The sequence below is a fragment of the Echeneis naucrates genome, chromosome 9, assembly GCF_900963305.1.
Source record: "Echeneis naucrates chromosome 9, fEcheNa1.1, whole genome shotgun sequence".
In the NCBI taxonomy this organism is placed as follows: domain Eukaryota; kingdom Metazoa; phylum Chordata; class Actinopteri; order Carangiformes; family Echeneidae; genus Echeneis; species Echeneis naucrates.
Window position 1 is genome coordinate 1,593,397 of NC_042519.1, and position 18,497 is coordinate 1,611,893.

General features: G+C 39.3%; 3 protein-coding genes across 7 annotated transcripts in view; 2 read left to right on the forward strand and 1 right to left on the reverse strand.

Annotated features, from left to right (window-relative positions):
• Positions 1–920: 920 nt before the first annotated feature.
• LOC115049146 (E3 ubiquitin-protein ligase DTX3L) lies at positions 921–7,942 on the forward strand. Of its 3 annotated transcripts, none has more exons than XM_029511151.1 (4): positions 921–1,024; positions 1,945–2,340; positions 3,564–3,781; positions 6,360–7,942. In XM_029511151.1, exons 1-4 carry the CDS (start codon positions 1,016–1,018, stop codon positions 6,427–6,429), a joined length of 693 nt encoding a protein of 230 aa, XP_029367011.1. In that variant the 5' UTR covers positions 921–1,015; the 3' UTR covers positions 6,430–7,942. The 3 variants fall into 3 exon arrangements, with proteins under 3 accessions (XP_029367011.1, XP_029367012.1, XP_029367010.1); XM_029511152.1 differs by having other exon boundaries at positions 1,945–2,313; XM_029511150.1 differs by having other exon boundaries at positions 1,945–2,928; positions 6,360–7,880.
• Positions 7,344–13,330, reverse strand: golph3a (golgi phosphoprotein 3a). The gene is made up of 4 exons (XM_029511154.1): positions 12,908–13,330; positions 11,879–12,010; positions 11,325–11,439; positions 7,344–9,738 (listed from the first exon to the last, which is right to left on the reverse strand). The coding sequence occupies exons 1-4, from the start codon at positions 13,115–13,117 to the stop codon at positions 9,314–9,316; spliced, it is 882 nt and encodes a 293-aa protein (XP_029367014.1). The 5' UTR covers positions 13,118–13,330; the 3' UTR covers positions 7,344–9,313.
• A 4,407-nt stretch (positions 13,331–17,737) lies between these two features.
• The window catches only part of pdzd2 (PDZ domain containing 2), a 41,488-nt gene continuing 40,728 nt past the window's right edge, over positions 17,738–18,497 (forward strand). For all 3 annotated transcript variants that reach the window (XM_029510693.1, XM_029510696.1, XM_029510695.1), the window contains exon 1: positions 17,738–18,066. The gene's annotated coding sequence lies outside the window, so the exon portion shown is untranslated. The remainder of the gene's footprint in view (positions 18,067–18,497) is intronic.

Below are 18,497 nucleotides of genomic sequence, written 5' to 3' on the forward strand. Positions count from 1 at the left end.
TTTTCTTTCTTCTTTCTAATGAAAGGATACCAACAATTTTGTCTCAGTCTGTTCAGTTACCTTAAGGTAACATAATCAATTCATTAACTTCTAGTCTTTCTTTTTCTCCAGTCTATTTTTTAAATAGATTGGACAAAATTATTGGCAGCCTGAACCTAATATTTGTTAGCCACTTCCTGGAACCATTAATTAGCTTTTTAGACCTTTTTACTGCCCACTCTTATTTTGGTGTTTCACATTTTAAAAGGGCATTCTTTCAACTACTGTTTTTAGCTCTCTCCAGATGTGTTTATCATTGTAATGTTTGTAGAAAACAAAGTGAGGCCTTCAAAGAAGAAGCATGAAACCGGTGGAGGTTCACATGTGTGTGTGTGTGTGTGTGTGTGTGTGTGTGTGTGTGTGTGTGTGTGTGTGTGTGTGTTGATGACCTTGTTTTTGTGAATGGTATCATGGAATTTGATGTCTATCAGAGAATTTTGAGGAGCAATTTAGAGCCTCAAAACGCAAAAATGCTTCAACAGTGCTCAGAAATCTTGAATGGACAACGGGCTTTAGAGTCCAAAAGTGGCCAGCAATGAGTCCAGACCTGAATTTCCCTGTTTAACAGTCCAGCTTCAGCAGTTACATTGGGTTGAATATGTGAAGAATATTAGGGTGAGGCAATGAGAGGCACAGTTTAGTGGATCCCTTCGTCGGCAAGGGCAAAAAAGTGTGCAAGTGATTGAAGTATACCTGTCCAGGGTGCGCCCCGCCCATTGTGAGCTTGGATTGGCTCCAGCCGCCCCCGCAACCCGGAAACGGATAAGCGGTAGAAAAAGATGAGTGAATTTCTTGACTTTTTCTATGACTATTTCCTTGGTGATCGACAGAGGTCGCTGGAAGACAAGCGGTAAACAACGAGGACACTCTTAAATTGAAAGTGAAACCAATGCCGGCGGGTTCCACAATAAATCCAGGCGTATTTTCATCGAGCTCAGAGAACCAAACTATCGCTACAGGTACAGGGGAAGTCTAGATGATGGAGGTATGTCTCATGTATTTACAGTTTAGACAGTTTAATAGGCTAAAGAAAGGTGAGCTGCAGAAATTATATGATTTACAGTTATGTCGATCGATTGTTAACGTTCCTACGGTATAATTTTTATCTGAGATTTCGGATGTGAGCTAATCTCAGTGTCTGATAATATCACCGAATCGAACCAATTGTATTTTAGGTTTTGAAGGAGGAAGCTCTGAAAACTTAGATTTTCTAAGAGTATAAACTTCGAAACTAAAGCGCGTCATTTTAATTTCGATGTTCTCCAACACGCATGATATTACTTTAGTGTCAGCATTATTTTTGTAGTTTCGTCGTGAACATTAAACACGCTACACGCTGCAAACTTGGAAAATATGGTGTAAATCTAAAACGGTTCAACTGAGAAAGAATCAAAATACACACAAAAAACCACATCCGTTTTTCAAATTAAAAGCTCGCAGTGATGTGTGTGCAAAATAAACGGCATTACTAATGGCGTTACTTTTGTCATTATTAGGTAAAATGACTAATTATTATTCCCGGCATTCGTGAGAATGCCGTTCCGTTACAGACTTTTTTTAGTTTTTGTAATTACACGGGGCATGAAATTGTAATTGAGCTCACTGAACTTGTAACGGGTAGGCATAGTAAAATTTCATGGTAATGAAAGTAGACCACTTACTCTGTTTTACTGCTTTCTTTTTCTTTTTTCTTTTTCTTTTCTCTTTTTAAACCTTTGATTACAGTGAAGCCACACTGCTTTTCATAAGGTCATCGACTAGGGGAGGCACCAAGACACAACTGAAAATACATAAAAGCTAAAGCTAAAACCAAAAAAAGGACTGGGACATTTTCTCAATGTCAAACAGAAGCTTCTGTGGATAGGCAGCACACTATCTGACTTTATCTTTTGGATCTTTTTACAGTTTATCACAGATGTCACTGCCATCATTGATAAAGCTGGCTTCAAAGACCATGGGACATTGCTGAAGATTCTGCAGTCTTACAGTCCTAAAGACAAAGGTTCCTACTTCTGTCTGAGAGGCACCTATGAGGATGTGGATAGCCTTTCAAACAAACTGTCAGCAGTAAAGCATCATGTCAGTCATGTCATAGGTGAACAATCCATTCAACAGGCCAAACCTGTTTCAGCTGGTGTGGAAGTGTCTGGGGTTGTTCTGGATTTCATAAAAAAAAAATGTACAAAAGACCTGGAGAAAATTCAAGGGAACCGTTTTGTCGAAATCCAGCCGGACTTCAGAACAGCTCATATTAACCCCAGTGGCACAGTACAGGTGACTTTCAGACCACGGTATGTCTCTGTGAGTCCTGTTATTGTGGACTATGTCAGACAACAGTTCATTACATTTTATCAAAGAACTGCTTCAGATATACAGGCCTCATCAATCTCAGTCAGTCCAAAAGACTGTGAAGCCCTACAGAGGAAATTTCCACATCTCCTTTTGAAACCTGGCCACAAAAAATCTGAAGCAATAGTTACTGGGCATTTTATGGACATTGCTAAATTGAAAGAATTTGTTTTACAAAATACACCAATTTCAGATAAAAGTGCAGTGACCAAATGTCAAGCAATTAGCAGACCTTCAGGTTCTCAGCCTACACACAGCCAAGATCCTGAGGATGAATCATGTCCCATTTGTATGGAACCAATGATCCCAACAAAGAAGGAGACACTGCAGTGCAAACACACCTTCTGCAGTGCCTGTCTGAAAACGGCTTTTCACTACAAGCCAGTGTGCCCAACGTGTGGCAAGCTTTATGGCATTTTAACAGGGACACAGCCTGATGGAGGCCGAATGAGAGTCACTAAAAATCATTCCTCTCTACCCGGATATGAGAATTATGGAACAATAATCATCCAGTACTATATACCAAGTGGTATCCAAAAGGTAAGACAACAACAACTCTGAACTACTTCTGGCTTTGGGAACAGAAATTTCAAGTTCCACTTACTTACTTTTCCAGCACCTTTCAACAGAATCAACTAGCCCTCATCAGTTGTGGTTATTGACCATTGTAACAGCCCCCATTCTCTTTCATGGTTGGGATGTTGGAGTGTGGAGTTTTACAGTCATGAGTGAAAACCTACCAGAAACCAACTGATAGGTGACTGCACTAGACTAGAATGTTTATAACATAACAGGGACAGGAGACTGATCCACTGACAAGGAGTCAGTGGCTGGGCAGTGACAGATCTTTGCCTTAGAGATAGGTTGCCATTTCCCCACATACAACTCTGCCACTTACTCACTCACTCAATCACCCTCCCACTCAGTAACTTGTAGACTCACAAAACAACTCTGTTGAGTTGATTCTTGATACAGTGTCTGGAAGATCAAATGTTACCATTATCTCACACACACACACACAGAATCACACAGTCACACAAAGGAAAAACACATTCAGCACTTCTATTATTGGTAAAAACAGTGAGTACAGGGGTTCCAGAGTCATTTGAAATCCCACATTATCTTGTAGCTTGAAAGAACATTTGCAAGCAGAGCACTCTTCTGTGTGTGTACAGGAGGAGCATCCAAACCCTGGCCAGCCATATGAGGGTGTGTCCCGTACAGCCTACCTCCCAGACTCCCCAGAGGGCAGAAAGATCCTTAAACTAATGAAACGAGCCTTTGACCAGAAACTCATCTTCACCGTTGGACGCTCCACCACCAGTGGCCGGAACAATGCAGTCACATGGAATGATATTCACCACAAAACCTCAGTCAATGGAGGACCAACTCTGTAAGGACTCTTACTCATGAAATCAAACTATTAGCCATATAAAGCACTTCCTTTATTTACTCAGAATCAGAAACACTTTATCGGTCCCTGGAGGGAAATTCTGCTGTTTGGTAGCTTTTCTACAATAGTTAGGGAGTTGTAAATTCTGATGGCAAATGAATAATTTTCTGTATTTTCCTGTCCTGCACGGTAGATGGATAAATTGCCCATTGCTGTGGTTTGTTTGATCCATGAGAGTCTTTCTGCAAATGTTTCAGCATCTGAGGCCCACTCAGAAAAATGTGGCTCTACCTCTTTCTGTAGAGTGCACGTATATTAGGGGGCCAGTCAGACTTGTTGTCCAGGTGTACTCCTAGATGTTTATAGATTGGTACCACCTTGATGTCCACTCAACAAGTGTTCTCTGGCCAAAGAGGGGAGCTTGAACTTTAGGAAATCCATGATCATTTCCTTTGTATTTGAGTTGTTTGGTAGATAGGAGTTTTTGTGTTTCCAGTCACTAAAGGCTTTGACCAGATCTGTGTGTTTAGGTTCCTGTCTATCCCTGATACACTTCGTGTACATTGCGGTTTCATTCAATTAAATTTTTGGATTTGGCAAGACTTAGAGTTGTAACTGAAATCTGCTGTAGCCCCCATGCTACTCATTACCTTCCAGAGTGTAAGTTTCCCAACCTGACAACGGTAGCCCATCTGTCAGGTAATCTGTGATCTAGGAAACAAGTGAGGGGGTCAACTGCCGTCCCTTTGAACATGTCTCTTTGGATGATGGGTCAGATGGTGTTGAAAGTACTTGAAAATCAAACAACATGATTCACACACAAGTACCAGTTTCTTCCGCATGTGAGAGGGCACAGTGGAGTATGTAGAGGACACCATCATCTACTCCAGTGTGTTCGATGTATGCAAAACTACAGGGGGTCAAGTGTGTCTTTGGCCTTAACTATCAGTAGGCGTAGCAGCAGCAGTTCCAGATTTTTATTACATGCAAAGTGAGGGCTACTGGTCTGTAGTTGTTTAGTTCAGCTGGACACTGTTTAGTTCAGTGTAGAGAGACACTGTGTGGCTGCAGTGTCAAGTCTGAAGAGCTGAGCTTGTTGGCTCTGTCTGTTTCACCCATTAATGGCTGTCTTTTCTTTTTGTTGTGATCTGGCCTGCATAGTAGAGGTAAGGGAGTAGCTCTGCAAGTTTCTATGACATTGGCATAAAGCAAATCAAGCGTTTTATTTTCTCTGGTGGGACATATCACAAAATGTGTGATTCCAGTCAGATAGGAGGAGAGAAGAACGTGATATAAGTCTCCAGATATTAATATGAGTGCTTCAGGATGTTTAGTTTGCATCCTGGCAATAGCTCCGTGGATGACATCACATGGAACATCAGCATTTGCCTTGTGTGAGATGTAAACCAGGGTTGTCATAATATGATTGAATTCCTGTGGAAACTAGTGTGGTCTCAGGCCAGCTGTCAATAGTGAAATGTCTGGACAGCAAAACTTCTCTTTGACAATATATTTATTGGTTTATATCATGCACATTTAGTCATTAGTCCCCTGTACTTCTTTATGGTTTTATTGTGTTTTATTGTGTTTGCTTTGCTCCTGTTCTCATTCTCTCCCCATTACTCCTCTCTCTCCCCTTTGTCTCTCTATCTAACAAATTGGTCGAGGCAGATGGCTGCACTGTCAGAGCCTGTTTCTGCCTGAGTTTTCTGCCTTTTGAAAGAAGTTTTTCCTTGCTACTGTCACCAACTGCTTGCTCATGCAGGAATGATTTGCGTCTTTTTATATAATATAATTATATACTTATATACTATATACTTCAGTGCGCTTTTAATATACATACATAGATATGTGCCTTGAAGTGACTGTTATGATTTGGCACTGTATTTTGAAACATAGAACCATATGCTTGAGATCCCATGTACCTTTTGAAGGCTCTTTGCACATGGTTGATGTACTGTCAAACTGCTTGCAGATGATAAGGACATATTATCAATTCTGGACCTCTGCATCAATGGATGTTTCAGCCGTTTGCTCACAATACACTCTCTGCAGGCCTAAGGCTTGGCCACAGATTCCCATCTTTTTAAAGAGGTCATTGTGGATGTTGCGATGAAACTCTGGCAGGCAACTACCACTGGGCACACTATTGCGTTTTGCATCCACTTTCGGCATGACGTAACACAGCCTCCTCTGGTCATTGGCTTCACCTGTAGCATTCTCCCATAGTATTGTCAGCTCTATGAAGTAGAAGGTGCAAATACCATTAAAGCATAGCCCCAGGTCTGGGGTTAAGATGGAGATTACTTTTTCTGCTGGTATTATGAGCCGTTGGCCTCCACCAGCCAGCATTTTCTATGTCTGTGCTCCTTCTAAGTGTTCATTACTGCCCAGTAGCGAAGGATCATGATGCATTCATTCCCCTTTACAGATGAATACTGTTGTTGGTACATACTCATGAGTCCTGAAAACAGTCATGAGATGTCTAATGCACACTTGTGTCAGAGTGTAGACTTTTGTGGACTATGATCCTGTCCATATGAAGTCAATTAATCTATGTTAATCATTGTGTTTGCAGCTATGGATACCCAGACCCTGATTATCTCAACCGAGTTCAAGAGGAGCTGAAAATCAAAGGAATTGAATGAGTCACTTTAAAGTTTGATAATGTGACTCTACAATGACAAAGCTTCATGCCTACCAATACTAAGGGATTTATAATCTTCTACTTGTTTAAAATTAAGTTTAGATTATTACAGATCAAAAAAGCTTCAATAATTAAATTGTATTGTAATTTGATATTTTGTTGTAGTTCACATTGGACAATCAGTTTAAAGTTTTTTTTTTTTTTTTTCATTTTTTCCATAAATGAATTCTTCTTGGATCATTTTGTGACCTGTTTTATTGGTTTTCACTAAATATAAATGTAATTGAAGAAGTCTGTTCAAGGTTAAATTTCATGTTGTGTAAGTAGCCTAATCATCAGCAGCCATAATCAGTCATCACTGACCCTAGGACAAGATGCACAGGTCTGGGACTGTATATGTGTGAAACTATATTTGTAGGGGCACCTTTGACAGCAATTAACATTTTTTACACACACAGATATAGCATGACTTAAAGAATGTATTGTGCTGACTTCGACTTTATTTGTTAATAAATTGTGAACATGTCCCAAAACAGGTAAAGTTGAGTCTCAGTGACACCTAACAGGGGTAACGGTTAAACATCCAGAGACCATATCAAAATCAAGTCATCAGATCTTAATTACATGGGACATTTAAATTGTTCTGTCAAAGCATTCCTTGCTTATCTTGTTCTAAATATTTGTCATTAATAGTTTATGGCCTCATTGGATGTGTGATAGTGGAGACTATCCGCAGTCCTCAGCGATTAATCAATAATCCGTAACTCACATTAATTTATAAACACTAACCTGTGTCTCACAAATCTATAAGCTCACATGAATACTTAAATGGATCAAAAAAGGTTGTGTTCACATCCATTGTATGATGAGGCACTTCCAAGCTCTTTGTTTATTTTCAAGGGTCAGAAAAGTACACAGATTAGAGGTCCCTTTATTTAGTTGACATATATAATCTATCAGTCAAACCACAATACCAGGTGATTCTCCAATGCATAAACCTGCCATCCACTTCCTTTCTTCCCCCAGTTAGTAATTACTCCCAGCATCTATTAAATACAATAACCATCTATGAGCATCTCTGATCTGCAAAAACTTTCACAAGAACCATCAGCGTCATTGACAAAATCTGTGCTAAAGCAAACCACAATTGAACAAATGTGAAAACAGAATTCATTAAATTGAGAAAATACGAAATGAAGAATGAGGTTCATGGCGAAAAGGCTTTTTCAATGTTTGAGCACAAATGTCCAACATGTGAAAGTTTGAGCCAGGCTTTAGGAAAGGTGACTGTGAAGTTAGGCCCCATACAAATCCACAATTGTATAATCAATGTCTGGAATGTAATCAAATTATTCTGACAGCACTGTCTCTGTTTCAGACTTTTTTTCAGCTATAGGATATAATGGATTTATAATGAAAGTAAAACAAAGTTTGCCCTTCAGGATTTTGGTGTCAAAATCAGTACTAGTTTTAGTTCGGAGACAGGTTTGCAACATGTTTAGTCCCATTTAGCATAAAGACTGGATGTAAGGGAAACAGTTAGCCTTGCTGTAGCTTTGCTCCATTTAAGGTGAAGCTCAACTGAGCATATGAGTTGATCCACCATCTGACTCAAGGACTGAGTTAACAGTAGTTTGTACAAGGCCACAGGATTTATAAGATGCTATGTGGACTCACAGCAGATATTAGTCCACTGTGTTTGCTTATGTTATGATTTTCTTTCTTTAAATACAGACAATATACTACATCAATTATAATGTACATGACAGTTTTGGAAATTGCTTGATAGATGGTCTCATGGAGAATCACCCATCTTCATATAATATTTTACTGAACAGCTTGAATTTGTTCTAACCTGTCCAGACCCAGCTGAAGACAAAATCAAATCATATCCATCTTTAAATTCCATGGATTACTTCATTTAAATAGTTTCTTCTGGCAACTCTGTAACAAAGGCAGTTGGCTCTGCCTTCCTGAGACAGTTCTTTCCACTAATTTCAATTTAATCCTCAACCAATCCAAGGACACCTTTTACCCTCTAAGAATCAGCTAACACAATTACCTGTTGTCCCAGCTCAAACCACTGCTAATCAGCTAGATATAGCAGGCTGCATCCTTTATGTTACCTGGTTTATATGAACACCACAGTGTATCTAGAAGTCTCAGAATATCAGTCTGGATCCGTTATCAAAATGATTCACTATGAATAAAAGTCTACTAGTCAGAAGATTTATATAACTCTGTGGCCTGTTTTCGGGGTGTACAGGTTGCGAGAAGGATGAGCCAGTAGAATGATTCTTCCTCTCATGCACTAATTACATTTTTAGGACTTTCATATATATATATATATATATATATATTTTATACCCAACATAAATGAACTGAGGGGTTTGAAATCTTAAGTAACAGTCATACATCATCAGCATTCCATCTTATCTTTTAACAGCATTCATGTTTAATATTGGTATGTGTTAGGTATTGGTAAATACTATACCTCCCCCAAATGTTAGAGATAGCAAGATTGACAAAAATAGAAAAGAAAGAGAATATGAATTGATATCTTGTTTTCAGCTCCACCCCCATTATTATCAACCACTTCATTCAGATCCACATTTTTATGTGTATGTGTGCGCATGTCTGTGTTAGCAAAAGTGAACAAATAAATGACATGTGCAAAAGGGGAATGAAGGTTCAATGAGGAAAGGGATCTCAAAGGGAAAAAAGATTAAGTATGGCGAGGAAAGCTAGGAAAGAGAGGAGCCCCTTCCCAAAAGTCCAGGCAGGGATAAACAGTAAGTCAATGGAGTCAACATGTTGGGGGTGGTACTGCAATCCCTACCCCAACATACAATGCCACAATTGCTTGCTGTCCAATTCCTGTAGCCTCATTTTGTGAAGGCGGCCACCACAGCCCATAACAGCTCATTGGTGTTGGCCTTCATGCTCTCCCCCTCAGGCTCTAGTTCCAGCAGCTGACGCACTCTCTTCATAGCCAGGTCATATTGGTCATCTAGCAGTGGGGCAAAGGCATTTTCCAGGACATCAGAAGAGTGGGCTAAGAAGATGAGTGCAAGCAACCGCTTGTCCATTCGATGAGGGTCATTCACCCACTTGTCTAGTACAGCCTCCTGAACCTTCTTGATAAGGCGCTGCTTTATATTGTTGTTGGTCAGAGGATGTGTGGTCATGTCAAAAAGCAGGAAGTTTTGCTTTTCAGTTGTAAGGACGCCTTTTTCCACCAGATTTTTAGCTAGCCGCTCACGAACATTCCTCAGCTGATAATGAAGCTTCAGGGGGTTCCACGTCTCTCCTAAATATAAAACAAAGCACACTTAATGTCATCAATTAGAAGACAAGCTCATCTGCATTTATAAATGATAGGCAGAACAGGACAGGGTGTAACAAGATTTCAACTTGCATTAAGAGAGTGACTGAATGTCAAAGATTGCTATTGCAGGTAGAGATGCAGTGAATAACTGATTTTACTATTAACCTCACTTTAAAACATAACGATTAATTTAATTCCAAGTTTTTCTGTTCTCACTCCCCAAAAAAAAAAAAAAAAAAAAAAAAAAAAAAAAAAAAAAAAAAAAACAGACAGTATGCTGGTACAATATTTTCGGCACAGCCTGCACAGACCAAAAACAAAGTTACACCAGAGGTGCAGCTGCTTACAGTGCCGTGCATATCAAGGGGCATGGAGGCTACACTTCATTAGTTAAACAATGGCAGAAGGACCAAGCAGCAAAGCTTAGTTTCCACCAAAGAAAAAAGTGAAGTTGGCAGTGTGGGAGTATTTCAGATACAGTGAGAATGACCAGGGAGTCATTCAAGACAATAGATCGCCTGCCTGCAAAACATGCCGAAAAAAGTTCAAACACAGCAAACTTGATGCACTTGACTCCTTGTTTTGTTAAAAAGGTAAATACATAGCTAGCTTGTATTTAATAATTTTGTGATATTTTTAATCAAAAGAGACATGTAGACAGAGGTCCTGCAGCCTTTGTTTTGTTTTTGTTTGTTTTTTTTACAGAGCAGAGGTCACTTATTTAATTCTTAAGGGAGAGATAGACTTTGTGTATTATTTTGTACTGCATTATTTTTATGCCTGTGCTATTTCTGGCAGCAATAAATAATAAATAAAATCTCAGAAAAAAGCTAATGTGATTTTACACATTAGTTCCTTAGCAGTGTTGTGAAATTACTTAATGCATAATAATTGCGATAATTATTGCATCCCTAATTACAGGTAAATTCAAAATCCTGAAGGAGAAAGAGCACTTTGTCTACGTTTCAGAAAATGATTACATTGGCACTTTGGAAATAGGATTTGGGTGCTCATAGTGCAGTAGCTGCTACTTCCTGTCCGTCTTTGCTCTACTTGTACTTTGACCAAGGTAAGGGTCAGCTTTTTCCAAGTTTTCCCACACAAAGCAGACCACTTCATCACAATGAGGTGATTCTGATCAGATTTTGTTGTAAAAATAAATAAAAATCATATAATAATTAAATACCTTCTAATCTTAAGGTTTCTTCACATTCAGTGAAATTTACAAAGAGGTTTTAACCTCCTAGTATCATTTTATCCAATACATTCAGATACAAATTCCAATTAAATGGCAGGATGTATCACCTTATAAGATCAGTTATATCAACTAACATTTTGTGAATTAGATTTAAGAATAATTTCTTATTTTCAATTTCATAATTCATACAAACTGAAACAACAGCATACCTGCTCTCACTGCAGACATACCCTAAGAGTCTGCTTCTTCAAATTACATACGACATCACCTGGGTATAATCAGTGGAAGGCCAGGTGGATCTATTTTCTAATAAATCTCCTCACAGATTAGACTGCCAAAAGAGCCTGTGAGATAAAGCAGTCAGACTCACCGCTCAACAGTTCAATCCAGCTTTGCACCGTCTCTGGTGGTTGGGTGTCTTTTATGTGTTTTAGGGCTTCGTCTAGTAGCACGTCACCTGTAGGAGCATCTGACTTACAAATGACCTGCAATTGTTCATTCAGAATGGTATCAGACAGTTACACTGTAGGGTCATTAGAGAAATTACTAAAGCAAGACACAACACTGACTGAAATTCACTGTCACATCAGACAAAGCTGATGCCACTGACTCAAATGTACATAATTTTATTGACCAAACAAAAAAACAAAACAAAACAGTATTTTAAGTTCACAGACATACAACACAGAAAAGCAAAAGTTGATTAAATCCTGTCCCTCAAGCTCTTTGACGCTCAATTTTTATTTCATCCATGATGAAAGAATAATGAAGGATTATTGGAGAATTGCAGGTTAAGGGCTGCAGAGGTTGTTGTAATTAGTATGTTCAAGCTGTAGTAGAAAATAGCAACAGAAGATTGAGAAAGGGTGAAAATAAAATTAATTTGTTAACAATTAACACAGTAAATTCAGAAACACATCCCACCTTCCTGGCAAGCAGACCTTTCCTTCTCATGCCGCAAGCCTCCAACTGGAGGCGTCCTCGGAGGGCCAGCTCGATCAGCATGCACCCTCGCAGGCCTGATGAAATACAGTCGTTCCAAAACGAAGTGTAGCCCTACATCATGGAAACATGATAAAAATCCTGGTTCATCAAAAAGTGACCATGGAGTTGCTACAAAGTTCTGATGGTCAACTTAGCCAGAGTAAACCTTCAGAATCAGTCATAACCTTCCATTAATATATCCCCATGGGTGTTCCTAAACGTATCTGCTACCAACTGAACAGAAGCCATGTCCATTGATTCATGAGTTACAAAGTTTAACAATGAAAGGGTTGCACTTCAAGCAACAGCCTTGCAGGTGAAACATGACAACAGTCATCAGAAGGACACAGGTGTTATCTTTAATTACCTTCTTGGATACCTGTTAAGAGAAACACAGGCACCTAAGAATCGCCATTTATATTACATGACAATATTTGGTTTTTGACTCAACTGTGTTTTAAAGTGGACTGAATTTATATTGATATGATAACACTGATTTAGCTAAGGCTTCAAACTTTTCACTCTCTTGATTGGTGTCAACAACCTTTAAACTTGATTAACGTTGCAGAAGCATTCAGCACTGTTGCATTGCACTTAACCACAGCAAATCATTGGTTACACTATTGGAAAGCATTCCCAGACACGTAGAAGTTATTAACCCGTCGATTTGAAATACACTTAAATGTGTTGATCATTTTCTCTCTAGCCTGTTAGCTCATCGGTGTGAATACAACATAGGACAACCACTTATTCAAAAACTATAACCGTTATTATTATTATTATTATTTTTAATAGTAAAGATTTTCTTCCAAGAGACTTACTAATTGTAACTACAGCTGTAATCCCAGCAAACATAATGCTAACTTAAACTTAAACCATGTCATCCAGGAATGTAAAGCTAACGTTAGCTTGGATAACATCTCATCAATTGCCTTGAATTTAAAAGAGACAGGGACAATCTGCCGTTACCTCTCGGTCTTTCAGTCCTAGCAGGAGCACCTCTTCCATCAGGGTCAGACGCGTTTCTTTGGAATCACCGGTATCGTCGTCTTCCTGCTCGTCTCCACGTCTGGGCTCATGGTCCTCCTCGCCAGACGGACGGTCTTTGTCAGTGGCGTTGCGCGAGGCTTCGGTCCGCCTCTGCACGAGGCCCGAGCTCCGCTGAGTCAAGGAAGTCATGTCTACCGGCGAGTTGGTTATACGACGACAAAAAAGACAGGACGTCTCGGACGACGTTGCCCGAGATGTTGAGTCCTCTTACTCGTTGTCAACCATATGTCAGTGACCTTGAGTGTCGAGTAAACAGACTACAGCGGCCTGTGCAGCCTTGTCACCTGAAAAACTGCTCCGCTTATTCGATTTGGTCCGCAGCTATACAATGTCTCTCTAATATGGCGCCTTGGCTGACTGTGGTACCGATGTTTCCCAGCAGGTGGCGACCGAGATAGGCCGAATATGTTGAAGGTAATGGAAACACCGAATGCTACGTCAGCTACTTGAACAAAAACATCAACAAATACAATGTCATCGGAGAATCCGTATTATGCACTACTGTACCACAGCCTATATGGATCTGTGTAATTGCTCTGGGTGGAATAGGCACCATTATCAAACGAAAGATTTTGAATTCAAACATGTTACAAATGTGTACAAGAGCCTAAGCTTTCATGACACTTTTAAACCAATCCAAAAAAATGTTTAATGATAAATTAACGATATTAATTGAAAATTTAAAGTAAGTGCAGCAATATAATAAGCAGTAATTAATTCGTTTTTAAAAATTATTATTACTTCACTATCAGTTGTAGAACTTGATTGATGATTTTGTATAGACAAGGGGTCTAATGTCTATGGGGGTCTATGTTTTGCTGTCTTAGTATGGCAAGATAAGAGCTTTATCATTTATTCACATAATTGTATCCTAGCAATTGAAATCATCCCAAACGAGCCCAAAGTAGACAAATGAGATTAAGTAACAAGTCATTAAAAACAGAGATCCAAAACATCTGAACATCAATGTCAGAAATATTAGCCATGATTTATTTAAATTTGAACTCAAACCTGACAGCATTGAAATACAGTACAAGAACTGACAAGAATTACAGAGAAAAAGAAGCTCCACAAACGGTGCTAAATTTTAGTAAATCAATTATACAGAACAGCTCATTCAGAGTTTGTATCTCCATACATAACCTATAGCATCATCTCATGCTAAGTAAATTTTGACTGAAAACTGACATAATTTTTATGTGTATGTGTGTTTGATTTAGTTGCACAGATCTAAAGAGCAAAATTGTACTGCTTAAAGTTTGAACTGTGCATTATAGTTGGTACAGACTAAGTTTTGTGAACCTTTGGGTGAGATGGCCTAAAACAGGAAGGTAACTACTTAGTGTGTAGTTCACTCATAGAATAGTACTGTGACTATGGCAAGAACATGACTCCCATGCTCTGTGTATCATGAGGTAAATTTACTCTCTGAATTTCTTCTGTGAGGCTGGTACTGCTGCATAACCTGAGGAAGATGCCTGACATTGTTGCTAAAAAAAAGCAGGATTGGAGGATTCCTCCCCCATCAACATATGAGAAATCCTAGCATTTAATTTTACAGAAGCACATATTCACCAAAGAAAAAACTACCTTTTATGAAATCGCAACTTTTGCATACCATTTATGACCTCCTGTCGTATGCAAGATTTTGTTTTATTCTTTGAGAAAACCTTGATTAGTAGTTGTATTTCCACTACAAACATCACACTCTTTTCATCCTCTTTCAACACAAACTGATTAATCTTGGAATAACTTGTTTTCTGATGTTTAGGGAACAGTGGTTGTATCATTAGATGGAGGTATCAAACATTGTGGGCAACAGACTTCCTTATGAGAAAAGGTGAATGAAATTAGCTCCCATGAACATTAATAATATTTTGTTGTTATAAATATAAGTGATTCTCCAGGTTACATATTGCTCCTTACCTTTGTATTGCTTTGGACAAAGGATTTATCTAATAAATAAATGTGTTGTGTTCATATTTTTTTTTTCGTTTATATTTACACAGATTTTGCACTCCTATTATTTATTTATATTTATGTACAGTTTAGATTATTTATAACATATATAATGTGTAATGAGTTTATCATTATGGTCCTTCAAGTGAAGAAGAGTTTTTAATAATAACAAAACACATAAGATGAAAGAGTTGTATAAACAGTGGAGTTTGGTTGAACCAGCAACATGAGGCTAACCATTTTCTGTTGGTTGTACATAATGTTTCTATGAGCAGGAGAGGTGCCTTCAATACAATATTATGTATTGAACCTGAATTAAACCTCACCCTGTTTACTCCCCTCCGGTCAGGCTGGGGTTGGAGGAGCATCAGGTGCAGAAGCACCAGACTGAACAATAGCTTTTATACACAAGCTGTTAGGCTGCTGAACTCTGTTGGTCCCCTTTAAACACACACATGCTCACCCCTGCCCCCTCACTATGGACCTGCTCAATATTGGCTAAATTAGCCAGTTAGCTACTATTATTACTATTATTACTATTATGAGTACTATATTTAATGTAAATACAGTACTTAATTACCAAGGCACATTTGTATAGATTTATAATTATATTGTATTTTTTTCTTTTTCTTAGTTGCCTTGGCTTGACCGGGCCTCAGTTCTCAATTTCGTACCCTTCTCATGTGCATGCATATGTCGTTGGTATGCTTCCTTGAATCCCTTGAATCTTTCAAACTCAACCTCACAGATGACATGCCACAGGACTGCAGATGTTTTATGTATTTTATTCTACAGAGATAATTTTATCTTTTATAGTGTTATGGTTGGACCATTTAAAGACATTGGTTCTGATCCATAGGCTTGATCTCCTTACCAGAGAGCAGAATTGGAATGTCACTGTGTGAGCCCTGACTCTCTCCTGCTCCTCCTCACCTGCAGAGGACATGGAATATGTTTACAGGGCCAAGTAAGCAAAATATTCCACTGTGAGGGTACAAAGGCTGTGATATATTCAAGGCACAAAGAGGTAACATGGACTGGTCTGCACTGGTAAGGGTGAGTGATGAGGTTTGCCAATGGTTCATCAGATTGTTGCAAAGTGGCACACAGAAGGCAGCAGATAATTAGGAAATAAGGTGAAATTTTCACCAAGAACTGGAGGTTGACCTACTTCTTAGAGGTCTGGAGATTTGCAGCTGAGGTTGAAGAGCAGGAAGCAGGAACTTGGAACAGTCATGTTCACAAGTGGGAGGCAGGGTAACTCAGTTGAAATGATTTAACCCATGTTCTTTTGTCTGAACTTTGTGTCTAGTGTAGAGAACAGAGCAGAACAAGCTCTTGATTTACTACTATAATACGAGTGTTAATAAGTGCTATAATAAGAGTGTTAACTCTAGGTTACTGAGGAACTTCCACCTATATTATGTCATGCCTTAGTCTAGGATGTGGAGAACACAGCCTGCAAATATCATGGAAATCCGATGTTTGTGTTACTAAGCAGACCTCCTGTGTCAAGTGGGTGACGTGCAACTTAATATTGTATATGTAAAAATATCTTATGTGTGCAATAGGGCAGGTTGAATATTGCATGCTGGATTTATAAGGACTGCCTTATATGGGGACATCTGGCACAATTGCCATGGCCAACGATGTAGAGACCAAATAAGATTGTAATAACTTTTCATATTCATTCATACTCTTGAAATTATACTCATTTCATGTGAAGTTGTTTGGATTATGCTGCGTGCCCACTTCCCGTATCCAGTAGGTGGCACTCTGCTTGTCACTCAGTAATAACAGATTGGTGTGTTCAGGCGAATTTGGGGCAGTTTGGACGATGCACGCTTGTGTTATGAAGACGTGCTGTGGGAATAACTGACAAAAAAGATTTTGATATTTTTTTATATTCAAGACCTTGAGATGAGAGTCAGTGTACGTGAAGTCTATTTGGAGGATCCAATTACGTCCATATCAATGACTTCCTGTGTCTAGTGGGTGGCGCTGTAACTCAATATTAATACATGGACGAGTTCTGGGCAGGATTCTGATCATGTGTGGTGAATTTAGACTTGATTGGATTATGTATGCAGGAGTCATGAGGACTTCCTTTTTCACGGGAAACCTAAGCCCCATAAACTCGCGACACCAAGCAGGTAGAACTAACGAAAAAGATCTTGATAGTTTTCCATCGTCATGGCCTTGAGATGATACTGGAAATTGGAGGAGGAGTCGGTTTAAATAAGAGGTGTGAATAAGTCGAAATTTCAAATCAAAATGTCCCAATTCGTATTGGAGTGAGGTTATGAGTCCTGTAGACTTTTTTTGTGCAGCTTGTCAATATACATGTGCGTACCAAATTTCAGTTATGTACGTCAGTCTTGAACGAGGGGCGCAATTTTCCTGACTTTCAAGGTGGCGCCGTTGAACCATTTTTTTGACGTACATTTCTGCAACCAATGAAATACCGACAGGCCTGACGTGCTTGTCCGAATTTCATGAGTTTTGGGGTACGTACCAAAAAAACGCAATCGAAACGGCGCAAGGATAATAATAATGACGCCAAGGAATCCTATCGGGCTCTCGCACTGTCGAGTGCTTGGGGCCCAAATCACGATAAGAAACTCGTCAGAATGACTAATTGTCCTGTATCACAGCTCCTTTTCCCCTCCCTGCTGCTCTTTGTTCAGCATCACAGATAGCGGGAGGAAGTGGAGCCTCGGAGGCGGAGTATAGCGCTAAAAACAGCCGTCGAGGCAAAATCTGTATCTTGTAACTCCGCCCTCCGCCTGGAGCCGAGGACAGGACTGCGGCGTGAAAGCTCATCAAGTCTCCATACCTGCGGATAAAGAACAGCGGGGCAAAAAGCGCCGACTGTCTGCTTCACGGACGCGTTTTCCCGCTGAGGATTTTCTGATGAATGAAGTTTCAAAGTCTGGATGCACTTTTTTCACGCCAAATGGATTGAACTATTAGGACACCTCTATAAGTTGGATGTGTAGTTGTGGGAGGACAAGTTAACTTCAGTATCTATTCATCTTTTAAAGACGCACCATCGTGGAATATCTTCATGTTTTCACGGGATTTGGAGGTTTTGGAATTCATGACCATGTAGCCCAAAGGTACGAGTTTCAATTTAATGCTGACAATTTGGTCATGTCTGATAAGTTAGAGGATAGGAGAGCAACTGCTGTCACTTTTGTGACATGTTTAGTTGTTTAGCGGCGGGGCACGGCGTAATTATAGAATAAACGAGACTGACAGCACAGTTCCAGGCTGGTTATTGGATGGTGTCTAATTTATTTGTGTGTTTACTTTTTACAATCGAAAGTCATTTAAAAATGTTTTGCCTTTAAAATAGAATGATTTAAAGCAGCTGTGAGCTGTAGCAGACTGTTCTGTTTTGTCGGGGCAGCTGGGGCCACAGACTTTTACCTTGAAGCAGGTTTGCGTTTTCCAGGCCTAGTGGCATTGTATGTATTAATGTGTGTATGTGTGTGTGTGTGTGTGTTAATGGATAAGCTTAAATACATCTTAATGCATCGGTATTAAC